We start from the raw sequence: 21,632 nt of genomic DNA, 5'->3' as shown, positions 1-21,632 counted from the left end.
CAAATTAAAATTTTATTTTCCTTTTTGTATTAAATATTATTGCTTCTGTTCAGTTTATGTGAACCTATTTTCTTTTTGGTCCGTTCCAAAAAGAATGACCCCTTTCTAAATTTGGTAACAATTTAGCTTAAACTTACCATTCTACCCTTAATGAGAAGCTTTTATAACCACACAAATATTCTAGGTTCCTTTTTGACTTGTTTAGGACCACAAATTACAAAAGTCTTCATTTTTTCTTAAACTCCGTGCCCGGTCAAATAGGTACACATAAATTGGAACGGAGGGAGTATAATTTTTAACCTTTAGATACACTTTTCTTTCTTATCTAAAAAATTACTTCGCAATGGAAATTGCCCCCCCCCCCCCCCAACCCCCAAAAATTGGGGCTTAAAGCCATTGCTTGGTTTGCTTTACCTTTCAGTCGGCGTTGCCATGGGTGCATAGCGCTGCAAATCTCATATTTTCCTTTACTTTTCTTGTTTTATAGCAATAATATTCGGGTTAACTTGTACACATCTAAACATTCAACAAACTTCTATATGTTTATATATCCGAATCAAATACTTAACAAGCATCCACTGTCACTCATCACATTTGATCTAATTAATTCACCAAAAACACCAAATGGTAAAAGGATGAGATCCCTACGGTAACAAACTAAGTTAGATCATCAAACATTACTCTGGTCGGGCTAAAATGACCCGAAACTACTATTAACATAGTGTGATATTATCCGTTTTGAACACAAAGATACTCTAAACATAGTATCTATTCAAACTATGTCACATAAATTGGACGGAAAGAGTATATGTTAACATTAGAATTAAGCATAGTACATTACCTATTATAAGCACTAGTACGACTATACTTATTAGAATCTTGATGTACTTGTTGCTTGCAAATAATGTACTATGGATATTCCGGTAATGTGTTCATCTGCAATATATCCAGATCCCTAGTAGGAAATTGTCAAAAACAATACAGAAGTCGTATTGTCACAGAGGAGAGAACATGGAAAGATATTGCTTTATATTGTCTGGATTCTGTGTGGCCGAGCTCACAGGTGTATCATGTATGGCTGGGCACGCGCATCAAAGCGATAAAAATATATACGTATGTAACTACACATGTCTTATATTAATTTGTTGTAAACCTCGAACAATCACTACTAGAAATTCAGGCAAAATCGTCCAAAAAAACTGACAAAAGTTGGTCAGTAATGGCCAATAACCGTCCAAAACGCGACCATTTACGTGTGAACGATATTTTGAAGGTCGGAAGGGCATACCGACCAAAGTTGGTCGGAAATTATTGACCAACTTTGGTCGGTCAATTAAATTTTAAAAAAATATTGCCAAAAAACCCGACCAAAGTTGGTCAGTATTTTAATTATGTAATTGAAAAATGCCCCATCTGGGAATTGAACCGGGGGTCTGTATTGTGGCAGGATACTATTCTATCACTAGACCATTGGTGCATTTTATTTTAAGACTGTCTTTTATTCGATTTATACTCTTTAATTATATTTTTGCACGAAAATAACCGACCAAAATTGATCGATTTTATTAAAAAATAAAATTACCGACCAAAGTTGGTCGGTTTTTTAAAATGACCGCCCAAATTAATTGACTAACTTTGGTCGTTTTTTTAAATATTAATTTTAATTTATTTTAAATAAAAAACCGACCAAAGTTGGTCGATTTCTTGAAAAATAAATTTCGTGGAACTCAAAAATAGTTTCCCGCATTTTTGCGCCAAAGAAAACCGACCAAAGTTAGTCGGTTTTGTAAAAAAAAATAAAAAAAAAATATTTTGCAAAATCGACCAATTTTGGCCGGTTTTTTTGACCGACCAAAGTTGGTCAGTCGACCTTGGTCGGTTTTTGCCGAATTTCTAGTAGTGAATGGCGTAGCCACATTAAGGATGGTCAAGCAAACATCTTTCGCCGAATAATTATATTGTGTATATAAGTTAAATATTACTTTATATGATTATATATATTATATTTTGAACACCCTTAATACAGTTGAATGAGGTAATCTAACAGTTCAGAGTGTTTAAAATGAGGCGTTGTTTACGGGTTTGAATCTCTGTCTAAATATTTTTATCTTCTCATTTAAACAAAACGGAGATCACCATATGTATCTATTTAACTCTCTTTCAATCTAAAAAAGTTCCTAATAAATAACTCTTAAAACTTAACATTTGTGTAAGACGCAAACAACTAATCTTAAAGTTGTATCTTAAACAAATTTTATAATTTAAAAGTGATACGAACACCCTCGACTTTCTCTTTCCTAAATTTATTCTGTTATCTTGTTTATTTTAGTTTTAATTTATAAAATTATAGTTCTATTATAAGTATTTTTTTAATTGATTAGCTAAATATTGCATAAATATTAATATTTGGTGCACCCATTCATCAAAAATAATTTTATCGATTTTCTTAAAGTTTGAACACCCTTGGCGAGATTCCTGACTACGCTACTATAGACAATAAATTGCGTCGAGAAAATAAAATCAATATCGAAAAATATTGCAACAATCGTAGTATTTGATTTCAAATAATATAAGTGTACAATCTCTATGAAGACAAGAGGGGTTGCTCTGATGGTAAGCAACCTCCACTTCCAACCAAGAGGTTGTGAGTTCGAGTCTCCCCAAGAGCAAGGTGGGAAGTTCTTGGAGGGAACGATGTCGGGGGTCTATTTGGAAACAACCTCTCTACCCCAGGGTAGGGGTAAGGTCCGCGTACACACTACCCTCCCCAGACTCCACTAAGTGGGATTATACTGGGTTGTTGTTGTTGTTGTTGTTGTAATCTCTATGAATCCTCTGATTCTTCTTTCCAATAGTAAATAAATTCAAGGACATTTGAGCTTAATCTTGAATATGTAGTTGTTGCCACGAACGATGATCTTGAATTCAACTAGCACGAACTTTGATTTGAACTCGTATTTCTTGAACCTTGATTTGTTCTTTGTTCTTGAGCTTGAACTTGACTTGTTCTTCGTTCTTGAGCTTGAACTTGAACTTGATTACTTGAAGCTTGAAACTTGTGGAGGAATTTGCAGCATTTGTTTCACGAGCTCTTTCTTACTTCTTGTATAACTTCTGATGTCTTTTCTGGATTATGAAGACCCCTATTTATAGTTGTGGGAGGAAAGAGTTATGATAAGAACAAACTCTTTCCGATTAATCAAATTGAAGTGTGACAAGGCTGCATTTGATTGGCCAGAACATGTCACTTGCACACGTGGTATGATTTCATTGGCCTTTTAATGTGACTTGGCATGCCTTGTCATTTTGACATGTGTCATGATCTTATTGGCTCTTCCGTTTGACTTGACGTGCCACATCATTTCACGTGTGGCACTAAATTGGGCCTCTAGGAAAATGACATTTTGGGCATAATAAAGTGGGCTTATCACTTTACCCCAACTAAACAGGCTAGCCCAATGGATTAAGATTTAAGACTTATATAATTAATCTACTTATATTAGTCCATAATATTTAGTAGGACTAACATATTTAATATATAGTCCAAATTATTTTATAGAATTTAAATTCAATAAATTTTGTATGCCTACAAATGCGCCCTACTTCAACGCTTGTCGAGCTTTGAAGACGAAACTTAGTATATAAAAAGCAATTATCACACTTCATTTGATTGATTTCTTATAAATGCTCAATTGATCTCCGCACGTATAGTTGTAACTTAAGGAGAATGGAACTTAAGAAGATGTTAGCCTTCTATATAACTTCACGTGACTGTCTCACTAATAAACTTAGCGTTAGCTTTCTTTGATCAATTATTTAATATTGATAAAGATAAGCCTCCCAATACACATAGGACAATTTTTTTGAATTTTACTTGGACTCTTACAAATCCTACTAGAAGTTAAAAGCTATGGTAGGTATTACTTGGATAATGGTTTGTCCAACTCTAAATATGTTGGGAAAACTTTTCACCGCCAGTAGCTTTTCCAATTGAATTAGGAATAGGATACCTAGTCCTTCTTCAACATTGATAACCATCGATCCCACATCGGTATTAACTCTTCAATACCTGTCTTTGGAAGCTCTATAAGTAACGACGTGATTTTCCTTCAATTGGCATCAGTTGTAACATTCATAAGCTACAGTTAGGGAGCACCCACTGTTAAGGCAAATTCTTTCTTTTGTTCTACACTATCTTTTGTTCTCTTTTTTTTGTAGGTTAATAAAAGAAGGATAAGTTCCCCATATGAAGAAGGTGATCTTAGTGTGTGATCTTAGTGTGTGAAGGGATGGGTACTCATCCCCTTCCGAATATCGGAGGTATTACTCTTATGGTGCGAAGGGATGGATATTCATCACGACCCGGATATCAGAGATATTATTTTCAAGATGGCCCGACTATCGAAGAGATTACTCTCAAGGTGACCCGACTATTGGAGAGATTACTCTCAATGTGGCCCGACCATCGGAGAGATTACTCTTAATGTGGACCGACTATCGGAGAGATTACTCTCAAGGTGACCCGATTATCGGAGAGATTACTCTCAATGTGGCCCGACTATCGGAGAGATTACTCTCAAGGTGGCCCGACTATCGGAGGGATTACTCTCAAGGTGACCCGACTATTGAAGAGACTTACATATCCACCTTAATATTGGAAAGTATAGTTACTTAAGGACAAACCCACGAAGAGGCCAACTTAAGGTGCAAAGGGACTTTTATATGTCCACCTTAAGATTGAAAAGTTATAGTTCCTTTTAAGAACAAACCAATGAAGAGGCCAACTTAAGGTGCAAAGGAACTTATATGTCCACCTTAAGATTGGAAAGTTATAATTCCCTTTAAGGACAAACTCACGAACATGCCAACTTAAGGTGCAAAAGGACTTAAATGTCCACCTTAAGATTGGAAATTTAGAAAGTTTCAACTCAAAGACTTGGTGGACTTGATGACATCGACTTAAACACTTAGCGAACTTTGAAGATTTGGCGGACTTTGCAGATTTCCAATTTGAAGACCGACAAACTTGAAGATATGATGGACTTGAAGATTCGGCGGACTTTTACGCTTCAACCTGAAGAGTGGTGGACTTTTAAACTTCAACTTGAAAAATTAGCATACTTTACGACTTCAACTTGAAGTCTTGGAGGGCTTAAACAATTCAACTTGAAAACTGGAGAATTCGTGAACTTCAACTTGAAGACCGATAGACTTGAAGACTTGGAGGGCTTAAATATTTCAACTTGAAGACTGGCGAATTTGAGTACTTCAACTTGAAGACTGTAGACTTAAAGACTTCAACTTAAAGACTTTGAGGGCTTAAATATTTCAACTTGAAGACCAGTGAATTTAAGTACTTCAACTTAAAGATTGCAGACTTGAAGACTTCAACTTGAAGACTTGGAGGGCTTAAATATTTCAACTTGAAGACCGACGGACTTGAAGACTTAGAGGGCTTAAATATTTCAAGTTGAAGACCGACGAATTTGAGTACTTTAACTTGAAGACTTCAACTAAAAGACTTGGAGGTCTTAAATATTTCAACTTGAAGACCAGCGAATTTGAGTACTTCAACTTGAAGACTGCAGACTTGAAGACTTGGAGGGCTTAAATATTTCAACCAAATTTAAGTGCTTCAACTTGAAGACTGCAAACTTGAAGACCTCAACTTGAAGAACTGGAGGGCTTAAATATTTCAACTTGAAGACCAACGAGTTTGAGGACCTTAACTTGAAGACTAACAGACTTGAAGACTTCAACTTGAAGACTTCCAGGCTTAAATATTTCGACTTGAAGAACGAAGAACTTGAAGACCGATAGACTTAAAAATTTAGCTAACATGAAGACATAGTGAACTCCGGACTTCAGCAAAAATACTTGGTGGCCTCTGAAAAAACTATAATCGTCCCATTGAAGACACTGATTTACCATAGAGGCTTGCCCCCTGTAAGTCATATGAGATCCAAAATTCAATAGAAGAACGATATTTCAACCCGACTTCAAGTGCTGGTTGAATGAATTACTTCTATCATACTTCATTTGGACAACGATTGGGGCAATATGTATCTTTTGAACTTATGCGACTGAACTTAGAATAAAACTCTAAGTTGTCTATGTACCTCGATGAAGAGGATCAAATCATACCGTAATTCATAATGGGTGATTTTTTTTATTTTTTTCTGTCATAACTTTTGCCTGTCGCCTTTTTCAAGGTTTTCAACCTAGCAGACTTTTTTTCTCTTTTTTGTGGCCTGTACACATTTCAGACACATGCGGGCCAGGAGTGTAGGAACATGCAGTTTAGGCTCGTGCATCAAAGGACGTTGCAACTTCAAGGATAATACTTCTTTAAGAATTTGCCATTGATAGGGCTGATTCTCATGCCATCTGCATCAACCAGCTTGTAAGCTCCACTTGAATAAGCTTCTTGCACAACATATGGCCCATCCCATTTTGAAGTGAACTTCCCTATAGGTTTATGGGAAGTAATAATGGGTCTTCGTATGGCAAGAACTTGATTTCCTACTTGAAAGGATTTTGGGAAAACTCTTTTATTGAAGGAACGAGATAATCGAGCTTGGTAACATTCAAGACTCAGTTAAGCTTCCAACCTCCTCATCAAGAGCCTCCAACTCTACTAGTCGAAGTCGAGCATTTTATTTATTAGTGATCCCTTCTTGAATAGCTAATCATAATGAAGGTATTTGACGCTCAAGTGGCAAAACGACTTCGACTCCATAGACAAGTGAATAAGGGGTCGCTTGGGTTGGTGTTGATGAGCTGTCATGTATGCCCACATATATTTTTCCATACGATCATGCTAATCTCATTTGGATTTGGAGATAACTTTCTTTAACAAGTTGCATAGAGTCTTGTTGAATGCCTCAGCTAGACCATTGGTGGAAGCATTGTACATAGAAGAGTTACGTTGCTTGAAGCCAAAGAGATCATAAATATTGTTCATCAACCTATTGTAGAATGGCTTTCCATTATCTATTATTATGTAACGAGGAATGCCAAAGTGATAGATTATGTTTACTCAGATGAAACTTGCAACATTTTCCTTCTTTACCTTCCTAAGAGCAACAACTTCAGCCTATTTTCAGAAGTAGTCAGTTGCAGCCAAGATATATAGGTGCCCACCAGAGGACTTTGGTATTGATCCAACAACATCTAATCCCCAAGCGTCAAACGGCCAGGATATAACATTTGGGTGCAACACTTCAGGAGGCTGATGAATAAAATTTGCATGGAGTTGGCAAGCCTTGCATCTTTGAGCGTAGTCCAAGCAATCTTTTACCATTGTCGGCCAATAATATCCCATCTTTTTTATATGAAAGTGGAGCTTTGGTCCAGACTGATGTGATCCTCATACCCCAGATTGCGCTTCTTGCAAAGCTTGGAGTGCTTCATCTTCCCCTAAGCATCACAAGAGTACTCCCTCAAATGATCTTCTGTATAGGGTATCTTTGTAGTAAAGGAAGCGAGGTGCACGACGGTGGATTTTAGTCCTTCTCCTCGGATTTTCTGGAAGTATCTTGTAGCTCAAGTAATCGATAATGGGTTGTCGCCATTCTTCCTCCTCAGCTTCAGAAACAGCGACAATATGCTTGAGTTCATTTTCACTCTTATTTGGTGGCGGTACTACCCATTTTTGGCAGATAGTAACTTGTGCTTGATCAGGCAGGGTTAACGATGAAGCTAGGGAAGCTAAAACATTAGCCTTCTTGTTTTCTCTCCTAGGCACATGTTGAATAGTCACGTCACCGATGCACCCCATTAATGTTTTAGCATAATCATGATATGGGCGGAGTTCAGGTTTCTTGAACTTGTAACTACCTAAAATCTGGTTGATCACTAACTGAGAGTCACCAAAGACTTGCAATTGCAATCGCTTTATTTCGACAGCTATTTCAAGCCTAAGTATTAATGCTTGATACTCAGCAATATTGTTAGAGTAGAGTTGCGTCAACGTAAAAAAGTAGGGCAAAACTTCACCTTGAGAAGCGACAAATACTACGCCAGCACCAGCTCCTCCGCGATGTGTAGAACCATCAAAGTACATCTTCCATAGAGGTTGAACTTCAATGACCATTGCGTCCTCATCAGGTAGTTCATCACTTATCTCCCAATCATCCGGTATAGGGTGATCTTCCAAGAAGTCTGCTAACGCTTGTCCTGTTATAGCCTTTTGAGGGATGTACATAATTTCAAATTGTTGAAACTGGAGGTACCACCTTTCTAGTTGATCACTAAGGACAACTTTTGACATCACGAACTTGATGGGATTTGCTCTAGAAATAAGACGAACGACATGAGCTTGAAAGTAATGCTTCAACTTTTAAATTGAGAAGACTAGTGCCAAACATAACTTTTGGATTGGCAACTAATTCAGCTCATTTGGTATCATCATTCTTCTTAAGTAGTAAAGGGAGTTTTCTTTCCCTTCACTATTTTCTTGGGCCAACAACACTCCAACAGACCTTTCTTGTACTGAAATATATAATATCAACGGCTTTCCAGGTATAGGGGCTACCAAAACTGGAGGCTTCATCAAGTAAGTTTTGATGCTTTCAAGGGCATTGTTATAAGATTAGTCCCATGTAACACCCCATATTTTCGTACGTGGAAGTACGCTAGAAATAAATTGATGAAAGCTCGGAAATGAGATGTTACATCTCGCATTTTTGGACATTAAAGTTTCGTCGTAAGTTTATCGACGCAAGCTCGGGAATGGGATTATTTTGAGGTTACAAATATTATGCTACCTCAAACAAGTAATGAGTAAATTCGTGAAGGTGAAAGGGTAAGCAAATCGAAAAAAATAAATTTCGTCGAAATTTGGCATTTTGGGATCAAATACGGCCCAAGCTAAAATACCCGATATTTATGGACTAGTACCATACAAGGTACTATATGGCTATGATAATAAGGTGCATAAAGTGTATTAAAAGTAAGTGGTATTTTATGTAATTTGAAATAATTCTTAATTATGTGGGTAATTGGTTAATTATTGAACTAGTGGGGGAATTAATGGATTGATTAAGATGAAGGACCGGATAATTGGATAAGTGAGGGGGAACTCACGTGGCAGCCCCCCTTAAATCCATAAATGACTCTTCAAGTCATTACAAAACGTGACAAAAGTTAAAATGTGAAGTTGGCAATTCTTAAGAAAGTAGGAACATATCCATTTATTAAAGAAAGGCCATATCAACTCTTAAGAGCATAAAAGTCTTATATTCATTCTTAAGAATATGAGAATTGGGCATAAAAGTCTCATATATCGGAACGTGATAAGTGGGCAATTATAAGGGAGTGCGGTGTAATTTTTCCTAAGACAATCATACAGATTTTCTCCTACTTCGATCCGCCGTTACGTGTTTCATCGCAATTAATGTGTGTTAGAGGGATTTTCAAGAGAATCGACTCAGGTATGTTAAGGCTATCCCTTTGGGGTGATCTATACGACACAAGCAAAACCAGCAAATGCACAATTTTCATAAATTACTCTATTCGTAGAAATACTAGAAATGCTTATGTTCTTGATTCCCCATGTGTCATATTATTCTATCATCTGTTCATGAGTCTCAGAAAAATATGTAAGTTAAAAAAAAGTTTAATTCATGAGATTACTCAAAGGTATAATGGTTTTATGACACTCTGAAAGATTTTATTGATGTACTTTTCATGCATTGCATTCATGTACATTAACCCATGATCAGATGACGTTATATACGCGTATATATGTATCTATATGTATATGGGATATGGAAAAAAGTTATAGCGTTATATACGCACCACCACCTAATCAGCTGGTATACGTTGATGATTTGCCCACATTGGCCGAGATGATATGATGGGATGCCCTCAGAGGCTTGATGAAGCTATGAACACATATACACATGCATGGTATAACATTTATACGTATATGCATGACATTTTAAATATTAAAGAATTTCACAGAGCTATTCAGATTTACATGTCGAGTATTTTACTCCATGTTTCTCTCATATCTATTGTTCACTGATTTTCATTCCTTATATACTCGGTACATTATTTGTACCGACGTCCCTTTTGCCTGGGCACGCTGCATCTCATACCCGCAGGTCCCGATAGACAAGTCAAGAGTCCTCAAGTAGGATATCAGCTCGGCGAAAGATATTGGTGCGCTCCATTTGCTCCGGAGTTGCTTAATTGGTCAGTATGATTAGTACATGCATTGATTGGTATGGCGGGGATCTGTCCCGACCTTTACGATATTATGTATTCTTAGAGGCTTGTAGACAGATGTCATGTATACGGATTCTTGTATGGCCTTGTCGGCCTATGCTTTGAGTATATAAAGGATCATACCAGCCTTATAGCCCTGTACGTCATATGTATTAGTTTGGATTACATGTTGGATCATCCAATGTCGAGTATTTCTCCATATTTTATTCTATTTATCACATGATAGCCTCTTTGGCTCATTTAACTATGATAGCATGATACGAAATATATGTTACGTAGGCACTCGGTTGAGTAAGGTACCGGGTGCCCATTGCGGCCCATCGGTTTGGGTCGTGACCAAAGTGGTATTAGGGTAGTTCTGTCCTAGGGATTCTACAAGTCGCGTCTAGTAGAGTCTTGTTTATAGGTGTGTCGTGCATCACACTTATAAGCAGGAGGATACAGGGCATTTAGGACTATCACTCTTTCTTTTTACTCTAGATCGTGTGTTAGAGCTCAGTTGTAAGAACTCAACTTTCTAAGCTCTATCTTATTCATAATATGACGACGCCTACATCAAGAAAGATGGTTGGTATGGAATTGAATGTGGCTGTGGAAGAGCTGAGTTGGAGCAACTCAATTTTACATCATGTTTATGATGAGTAAATGTAAGGTCTCCAGCAGATCATGTGTGTAATAAGATGTGTAAGCCTCTTGATAAGGGGACTTAAGGAAGAAATATCTGCCCACCCATATGGTGAAAAGCATTGAGATATTTAGAATGTACAAGTTTAACAAGTAAAAGAAGCAAGATAAAGAAGGGTACGAGGTACCTAGTTAGTGAAGATGATCATTATTTACAATTCAAGCAGAGAAATATAAGCATTCTGAGTTATCTTCAGCAGTGATAGAGGTATGTATAATTGACCACACCCATCCCAGTTATGTCCTATGGGAGCTAAAAAATATGGTTTGAGAAAAAGATGGGATATCAAGATATGGCTGGGGTTAGATTGACCCAAAAATGGTGGATGGATTGTTTGCGTTAGTCGACATTTACGAAGGATATTGCATATGTACTAATAGATCTCCTTATCAGACACCCAGATGGTGCACTCTAAAATAGTATAGCTAGATATGAGTACTACAAAGTTAGGCATTGGAAGCCTTGGAAGGGATAAAAATTACCTTAGTATGGCTCTCGTCCCTAGTAGAGAAAGAATGGTAGGCAACCTGAAGAGCCAATGGATGGAACAAGGGGCGTTAAAAGTAAAAGGACGTTTTGTTCGAGTTTTTAGAATAAAGTGATAGACATAAATGTTAGCGGGAAATAAGAAGAAAGTTAATGAAGCATTATGAGTAAGATGTGACACATGGATAACAACGGTAGGTCAAAAGATGACAACATTATATAGTCTATTGTCAAGTGAAGGAAAAGACAAGAGGTGATAAGCCTTGAGACAAAAAAAAAAGTATAGGCCATAAAGTCATATCCTCATTTCAAGAAATAAGTTTGTGACTCCAACGCGACTACCAGAAGGAAAAGTTAAACCCAAGGGTAATAGGAACTAGTATGGGCTGGTAAACAAGATAAACTAAACATAAATTAGGGACTGAATGATTTGATAATAGTCGGCATCATGAGAATTTCAGAGATTGCGTTCCGGTGATAGTAGAATGGACGACAGAAGAATAACCTTTAAAAGTCATTCAGGAAGAAGCTTTCCTAAAGCAAGAAAGGTAAGCAAAGTTAAGCTTAAGGGACTATATGTGCCAGTTACACCCTCGCGAGTAAGAAAATTTGTTATCCTTGATCCAGAAGGATTGCCGCAAGGTGAGTAAGGGTCATCGATGATGTGAAAAGATGCCAAAGATGAAGAGATAAAACATCTACACGTAGATCATCGTAGCACTAAGTCTTAGTACTTCTCTAAATGGGGGAAAATGAGGTGATGTGGCATTAAGTCGGGATTAAGTGGTTCTAGTAATTATGGAAAGGTAAAGGAAGAATGCGATAAAAATAAGAGAGGGATTAGATTGCACTTATTCAAAGACTACAGATATGCTACGATTCTAGAAAATTATGCAGACACGATGTCAAGGAGAGAAAGTAAAGGTTCCGGCCCGGGATATTTTTAATAAATAAGGAGCCAGTGTAAGAGGTAAGTTAAGATAAAAGAAATGACCCAGGAAAGATTACGCGAAATACTGATATGAGAATGGGCCAACGAGTAGTTAGTAGTTGATTCAGGGAAAGCCTAGTTATGGCTAGGCAAGAAGATACAAACAATTCAACAGATCGTACAAGATAAACATAGTGAACCCCCAACATGAGGCATTCAATCTCATAGATATGACATTGTGACCTTGAGAAATACTCAGATAGGAGTGGGGGTAGTTAAAGGTACCGTATGATTATTACAGAAATAAAAGAGAATGCCACCAGGAAGGCAGTCAAATATCAAGTTCAGAAACAACCCAACAAGCACAAAGGCGTGGAGGTAAGTAACTACTGATAATTATAGGCGAGGAAGGACATCAAAAAATTTCCTCGGGTAAACAAGGTAATAAGCTCGCAGCCTTGCAAGAATCAGGTGGTCCTTCCTAAGTACTACAATGGAAGACTAGTTGGGGAAATAATGAAGAAGGCTCCAACCTAGGCATGGTAACTTGAAGAATGAAATGGTCGTGTAAAATCAGTCTCACTACAACTTTGTATGCGCTCCTTAAGAAAGTGGTACCTACCATGGCTAATGGGCGGGAAGTAAAAATCAAAAGTGATATTCAAGATTATATGGGTAGTATGGAATTCCAATACATATGGAAACTAAGATAAGTGAAGTATGCACGTAACAATGGGGCATAAAAATCAGGAAAAATAATTGCCTACGTTAAAGAAAGCTGAGAAGGAACGAAAGGAATTATTCGATCAGTAATCCAGAATTAGCTACGCCATGAACGCACTTACGATTTCGGAATATTATCCATGCAACATATATACTGACATTCATATAACCGTAGAAGACTCTGTATAAGTTAAAAGAATAAATTGAGCCCAGGGCATAGACAAAGGATTGAACTGTTAAAGGATTGCATCATGAATCTTCCATAGAGCCCATAAAAGGCTAAAAGTAATACTAGTACCATGAGCCGCAGATCAGGAGATAGTTTAAGCCTACATAAAGGCTGATCAGAAGAAGGGGAGGAGTTACGTCAACGAAATAAATCAAGAATTTGATTATTGGACCCAGGAAATTATAGAAATCGTGATTGAGAACATTGCAGAATTACTCTTAATATCATAAGTACAATAGAGATATTACAATATCCATATTCTATAACGGCTCTATGATAAAACCAGTTAGAAAAGTACTAGCCTCATAAGAAGTCAGTATGAAGCTCCCACCGAATTATGTATGCACCAGAGGTGCAAGTATTATAATAGAGCTTCAGGTTGTGGAGGTAAATTATACCAATGTGGAAGGGAGGTTATGAAAGAGATAGATGAATGTGAGGCAATATTTTAAGGTAAGTTAGGAAAAGGTGAAAAACGCACAAGATACTCAAATGCAGAAGGTTGTGAATAGTTCATACTTCATACATAAGTCTAGAAGTGCTGGGATTCAGTATCGATATTGGAGTTATAAGTGGCATATCTTCCAGCCTATAGTTTCTAGGTACCGAGAGGTCTAGTTCAGAGACTAAAGCAGAGTTAGAGACGACGTAATGTCTCGCTTGACATCCTAGAATAACATAAGGAAATATATGGTGTAAGCAAGATTGATGAAAAGTTACGAGTAGTATAAATAGATATGTATAGGTCGCAAGCTAAAATATGATAAAACGACAAGGTTTTAGGAAGACAGAAGTAAGTATAAGAAAGGGCTAGTGAGAAGGTAATGAGAAGGGATAAGTCCTCAAGATTAAGACCAAGAAAACAAGAGAGTTGACGGTTTCTCTAAGTTGTAGAAAGCTGAGTATAGCCGAATGAACTCAAAGGATTCTAAGACTGGTAGCATTTAGAAGAGATGGAATGCCGCCCTGGTAATAGAATGAGGGTGTAATTGTGACAAAAGTGGATTTGAAGAAGAAAAGGAAGGATTTCTTGAATTATACAGGATTAAAATACCCACGTAAGGTGAATCCCATTGGGATGCTATGAGATACGATTATGAAAGCTTGGTATCGCCCTAGGCGGATCAGTCTAATCATTTCAGATGTCTCCTGATGAGATGTGAGCCCTAGAGATAGTGTTACATAAGGGATCAAGTTATCGATATTAAGGTGAATCAATGGTGGATGGATAAAAATTACAAGCATGGGATGAGATTAGACCATCATTCTTAAGATGAACAGTAATGAAGAAACACTAAAGGACTTAGATTTATGCATATATGATAAGCAATGGGAGTAAGCTGGAATTTGGTAGTAGACATCAGCAACGATAAACTGAAGTAAGAGTTGTGGTATAGTAAGACCTACATTGATGCATTAAAGTCATACGGATGGATAAACGGGTCTATGAAATAAGATATAGCAATATTCGTAAGTACAACCGAGCAAAGAACTTCAAGTATACCTATAGATGCCCGGGGGGACACCTTGTCAAGCTCTGTATATGTTTACAAAATAAGGCCTAGAGATTGGCTAAGAGCTAAAGGAAAAAGGGGAGAAGAGTCGCATAGGCGTACTTACAAGGTCAAAGCCATACATGCTGCATGATAAAAGGTAACAACAGTTACGAGATTGAAAGGATTCCGACCATAAGTCATAGTGTGAGAAAAAGGCCTAAAGGGGGAAATGCCCTGGCCTTTGGAATTATTTACAAAACGGTTGCCTAGATGGAAAGGAAAGTACTAAAGTATTCAAAAGGCATACGTCATGAAAAGGATAAGTGCACCAGTCAACATTCGAGGACGAATATTCCAAAGGGAGGAATGATGTTACACCCTATATTTTCGTATATGGAAATATGCTAAAAATAAATTGATGAAAGCTTGGAAATGAGACATTACATCTCTCATTTTCGGACGTTAAGGTTTCGTCGTAAGTTTATCGACGCAAGCTCGGGAATGAGATTATTTTTAGGTTACAAATATTATGCTACCTCAAACAAGTAATGAGTAAATTCGTGAAGGTGAGAGGGTAAGCAAATCGAAAAAATGAATTTCGTCGAAATTTAGCATTTTGGGATCAAATACGGCCCAAGCTAAAATACCTGATATTTATGGACTAGTACCATACATGGTACCATATGGATATGATAGTAAGGTATATAAAGTGTATTAAAAGTAAGTGATATTTTATGTAATTTGAGATAATTCTTAATTATGTGGGTAATTGATGAACTATTGGACTAGTGGGGAAATTAATGGAATGATTATGATAAAGGGGTGGATAATTGGATAAGTGAGGGGGAACTCACGTGGCATCCCCCCTTAAATCCATAAATGACTCTTCAAGTCATTACAAAAAGTGGCAAAAGTTGAAATGTGAAGTTGGCAATTCTTAAGAAAGTAGGAACATATCCATTTATTAAAGAAATGCCATATCAACTCTTAAGAGCATAAAAGTCTTATATTCATTCTTAAGAATATGAGAATTGGGGATAAAAGTCTTATATTCATTCTTAAGAATATGAGAATCGGGCATAAAAGTCTCATATATCAGAATGTGAGGATTGGACAATTATAAGGGAATACAGTGCAATCTTTCTTAAGACAATCATACAGATTTTTCCCTACTTCGGTTCGCCATTATGTGTTTTATCACAATTAACGTGTGTTAGAGGTGTTTTCAAGAGAATCGACTATGGTATGTTAAGGCTATCCCTTCTTTCTTTTGGTATGATCTATACGACACAAGCGAAATGAGCAAATGCACAATTTCCATAAATTACTCTATTCATAGAAATACTAGAAATGCTTATGTTCTTGATTCCTCATGTGTCATATTATTCTATCATCTGTTCATGGGTCTCAGAAAAATATGTAAGTTGAAAAAAAAGTTTACTTCATGAGATTGCTCAAGGGGCAAAGTGGTCTTATGACCTTCCGAATGATTTTATTGACGTACTTTTCATGCATTGCATTCATGTACATTGACCCATGACCAGATAGCATTATATACGCGTATATATGTAAATATATGTATATGGGATATGGGAAAAGGTTACGACGTTATATACGCACCACCACCTGATCAGCTGGTATATGTTGATGATGTTGCCCACAGTGGCCGAGACGATATGATGGGATGCCCTCAGAGGCTTGATGAAGTTATGAACACATATACCCATGCATGGTATGGCATTTATACGTATATGCATGACATTTTAAATATTAATGGATTTCACAGAGCTTTTCAGATTTACATGTCGAGTCTTTTACTCCATGTTTCTCTCATGTCTATTGTTTACTGATTTTCATTCCTTACATACTCAGTACATTATTTTTATTGACATTCCTTTTGCCTGGGGATGTTGTGTTTCATGCCCGCAGGTCCCAACAGAGAGGTCGAGAGTCCTTCAAGTAGGCTATCAGCTCAGCAGAAGATATTGGTGTGCTCCATTTGCTCCGGAGTTGCTTATTGGGTCAGTATGATTAGTACATGCATTGATTGGTATGGTAGGGCTCTGTCCCGACCTTTACGATATTATGTATTCTTAGAGGTTTGTAGACAGATGTCATATATATGGATTCTTGTATGGCCTTGTCGGCCTATACTTTGAGTATATAAAGGATCATGCCGGCCTTATAGGCCTGTACGTCATATGTATAAATTTGGATTACATGTTGGCTCATCCAATGTCGAGTATTTCTCCATATTTTATTCTATTTATCACACGATAGCCTTTCTGGCTCATTTACCTATGATAGTATGATACGAAATATACATTACGTAGGTACTTGGTTGAGTAAGGTATCGGGTGCCCGTCGCGGCCCATTGGTTTGGGTCATGACATCCCACTTGAAAGGAATGCCTTTTTCATGAGGTGACTGAATGGTTGGCACCTCCGTGCTAGGTTTGAGATGAATCTCCTAAGATATTCTAGCTTTCCTTTCATGCTTTTCAATTCATGAATATCGTGAGGCTCATGCATTTTCAAAATGGCATCCACTTTGGCTTGATCAATTTCGATCCCTCGATGTCGGACAATGTAACCAAGGAACTTTCCAGAAGTAACTCCAAAGGCGCATTTCTATGGATTCATCCTAAGTTGGTACCTCCAGAGCAATTCAAACTCCATTCTCAAGTCTTTCAGGTGGTCACCCCTCTTTCTTGATTTACTACCAAGTCGTCCACATATAATTCGACATTCTTGTGAAGAAGGTCATCAAAGATATTCTGCATAGCCCTTTTATAAGTAGTACCAGCATTCTTCAAGCCAAAAGGCGTTACTTTGTAGCAATAAATACCCTTGGGGGTGCAGAATATAGTAAGCTCTTCATCTTTTGGTGCCATGTGAATTTGGTTATAACCCGATGAACCGTCCATGAAAGTCATTGACTCATAAATAGTAGTAGCATTGATCCTTAGCTCTAGAATAGGAAGAGAAAATTCATCTTTAGGACACGCATTGTTGAGATCCCTGAAGTCAACACACACACAAATCTAACCATTCTTCTTCCTTACAAGGACAATACTTGGACTCATGTTGGGTATTTAACTTCACGAATAAAGCCAGCTTCAATGAGTTTGTTAATTTCACTTTCAATCAAGGGAACCAAGTCCACCCTAAAGCGCCTTTCAACTTGCTTAACAAGACGAGTGCCATTCTGACTGCGAAGTGATGGATTGCTACTTTAGGGTCCAAGCCAAGCATCTCTTTGTAACTCTAACAAAAGACATCATTAAACTCCTTGAGTAACTCCATATAAATTCTTTCTTGCTGCTAGTAAAGCACTTAAATAAGTGGGCCTCGGTTCTTCATTAGTGCCAAGGTTCACTTTTTTCAAAGCATCCACTGTTGGTTTTACCCCTTCTTCAAGTTCTGGTGGAGAATCCTTTGCATCTTCATCTTCTTGAGCATCCCCATCATTGAAGGATATGTGATAACATGGTGAAACGTCCTCCAATTTCTCATCATCCTTCATTAGAGACGAAATACCATTCTCGCCATATGCAGTAACATGATACGAAGAACCCACACTTTCTTCATTTTTGTCATGTTCCTTAGTGTAGACCACATTATATGGCTTTACCTTCAATACTTCTTTACAGGAAACCATAAGTTTTGTTTGTCGCCTCATTCTAGAAGGAACCAAATTTTGAAAATCCTTAGAGATCTTCTGGATTCTAGGCGAAGTAGGTGTTCTTATGCTTTGATGATTTCTCTAGAACTTGTTTCCCTTCTTTAATGGACCCAATCTTTCGAATAAGGAAGTCCTCACAGTTGATTCCAAGTCGATGAAAGACAGAAGGTTTGTTAGAAGCGGCTGATTCTTTTTCTACAATGATATAATTATTGCTTGCCTTTCTTATGGAGATGTGCACTGGTGACAGTTGCTTGTATCCCAAACCTTCACGTGGTTCCCTCGTAGCAGCTTCTATGTAACGACTCGACCGGTCATTTTGAGCATTTGTACTTCGCTTAGTAGTTTACGGGCATGAGTAGCTTTGTATGATGTATCTTGATTTTTGTGAATCATCGGTTTTGATTTTAGGTTATTCAGAATTGATTTGGAAGAATGACTCTCAACTAGGAAGCTTTAAATTGAAACAATTGACCAAGTTTGACTTTTTGAGTATTTGACCTCGGATCAGAGTTTTGATGGTCTCGTTAGCTCCATTGGGTAATTTTGGACTTAGGAGCGTGTCCAGATTGTGATTTGGAGGCCCGTAATTGAACTTGGCATGAAATTGCGAAAGTTGGATTTTTGGGAAGTTGGACCGGGACTGGACTTTTTGATATAGCATTCGGATATTGGTTCCGGAAATTAGAATAGCTTCTTTATGTCATTTGGGACTTATGCGCAAAATTTGAGGTCAATCGGACGTGATTTGATAGGTTTCGGCATCAGTTGTGAAGTTTGAAGTTTCAAAGTTCATTGATTTTGAATTGAGGTGTGATTCGTCGTTTCGATATTGTTATGTGTGTTTTGAGGCCTCGAGTAGGTCCGTGTTATGTTATGGGACTTGTCAGTATATTTGGACGTGCACCGAGTGGCTCGGGTGAGTTTTAGACGAGGTTCAGATGATTTTCATTCCATGTTGCATTGCTGAAGATTTCTGGTTCTAGTGTGATCGCACCTGCAGGGTGTTGGCCGCAAGTGTAGAGCCGCAAAAGCGGCAATGTCATCGCGGAAGCGTGAAGGGGAGATAAGCATTATGATCGCAGCTGTGGGTGCTTCGACCGACCTGCATAACTGCAAGTGCGGTTCAAGTGCGTAAAAGCGTGATCGCAGCAGCGGCTTAAAGACTGCAGGTGCGAGAGATTGGTGGGCTAGGCTGTTTTCGCAGAAGTGAAGTTTTACCGCAAAAGCGATGGTCGCAGATGCGACGAATTGTCCGCAAATGCAGAAAACGCAGGGCAGAAGCTATACAAATCGAGGTTTTGGTTCTTTTATCATATTTTGAGATTGGGGGCATGGATTGAGACGGTTTTTAGAGAAATTTTCATCACAAGGATTGAGGTAAGTGTTCTACACTTGGTTTTTATCTTATTTCATGAATCTATCTTCATTTTTGGCAATTGCTTGATGAATTCTAAAGAGAAATTGGATGGTTTAGCCTAAAGTTTCATAATATGAATTTTTGAGTTTGAATATCGATTCGGAGTCGGATTTGAGTGAAACTAGTATGGTTGGACTCTTAATTGAATGGGTTGTCGGATTTTGTAAGTCTTGTCGGGTTCCGAGGCATGGGTCCGGGTGTGACTTTTGGCCGGTTTTGGATTTTGATTAAGGATTCGATATTTATCATTTGGAATTATTTCCTTGGGCTTTATTTGATGTATTTAAGTAGCTTTTGGCTAGTTTTGAGATGTTCAGAGGTCGATACATATGGGATGCCATTTTTGAAGCTTCGCTTGGCTTGTTCGGTATTGGAATTGGCTTGTTCGAGGTAAGTAACACTTATAAACTTAGTGTTGAGGGTATGAAACCCCGAATTACATGTTATGTGATTGGTATTGAGGTAACGCACATGCTAGGTGACGGGAGTGTGGACGCGCACCATGTGATTGTGACTCCGTTGTTTCCATGTCACTGTGTAGTGGTCCTATTTTGTTGATATTCGTGTTTTCACCATGTGATAAAGTAATAGAGCTGTCAATCATGTTGGATATCATGTTTAGGATTTATGTCGATGTTGGGACCCATAGTGGCCGTTTCTTGATGTCATCTCACATATTTTATTGATATTTCGTACTTAGTCATATTCATGCATTCATATCATATCTCAGTCTCAGTTGTTATTTATTGATACATCATATCATTGTTGTCGGGCTAGTTTCATGACATTGTGAGCCCGTGAGTGAGACTGGAGAGGTTGATGACTAAGTGAGGCCGAGATCTTGATTATGAGTGACAGTTATGGAATCGGGCTGCAGGTCGCAGCAGTTATACTGATTTTATAATAGCGCTTGAGCTGTTGGAGCCCCTCCAAAATCTGTACGCACCCCAGTGAGCGTGGTTGATTATATTGAGGGATGGATCTTCCGTGGACATAGATCTTGTCCGAAGCATTTATATACCTAGGGATGGATCTTCCCCACGGGCTGGATTTGCCCCTACTCAGTACTGAGTGACTGTTGGTCAGTTGATGTATATATTTCGGGATGGATCTTCCCTATGCCAGATTGGTGATTAGTACTGAGTGATTGAGCATGATTTGCAGAAAGTGTGAGACAATGAGATTGAGTTTTTTGAGAGTGTGAGTACATGAGTCATCTCTGAGATACATGGAATTGACATACACACATGACATACATGCATAGAGATGCATTTTCCTCATGCTGTACGATAACACCAATATTTTACATAAAGAAAAATAAAACATCTTATTCATTGTTGAAAGGATTTTTGGGAAAAATCACAGCTTTCAAACTTACTTGTATTTTTGATAATTTTGGTAAAGGATTTGGATTTTTCATTATATTCTTGAAAAGCAGAACTAATTTTCTTTTTCCCGAAAAACTATGAGAAAGTTGAGCATTTTATCTCTGAGTTGCTTCTTTCATTACTTGCTTTACATTGCTATGAACTATTATTGGCTATTGGTGTTGGACCCGACCTTTGTTCCAGCTCATCACTACTTTCAATCTAAGGTTAGGTTGTTACTTATTGAGGACCTGGGGTCAGTTGTACTCATGCTACACTTCTGCACCTCGTGTGCAGATGTTGGCTGTTGATGTTGCTGTAGTCGACCGGGGCTGGAATTGAAGAAGTACCTGCATTCTGGTTGTAGCTGCCTCTTGT

The 21,632-nt window shown here is 37.8% G+C and overlaps 1 protein-coding gene across 1 annotated transcript; it reads right to left on the bottom strand.

Annotated features, from left to right (window-relative positions):
* Window positions 1–7,426: 7,426 nt before the first annotated feature.
* Window positions 7,427–8,065, bottom strand: LOC142175128 (uncharacterized). The gene has a single exon (XM_075241699.1). It carries the CDS (start codon window positions 8,063–8,065, stop codon window positions 7,427–7,429), a length of 639 nt encoding a protein of 212 aa, XP_075097800.1.
* Window positions 8,066–21,632: the final 13,567 nt, after the last annotated feature.

The sequence above is a fragment of the Nicotiana tabacum genome, chromosome 21 (assembly GCF_000715075.1).
Source record: "Nicotiana tabacum cultivar K326 chromosome 21, ASM71507v2, whole genome shotgun sequence".
NCBI lineage: Eukaryota > Viridiplantae > Streptophyta > Magnoliopsida > Solanales > Solanaceae > Nicotiana > Nicotiana tabacum.
The sequence above is the reverse complement of the archived record's forward strand: the minus strand, read 5'-3'. Positions and strand labels throughout refer to the sequence as shown.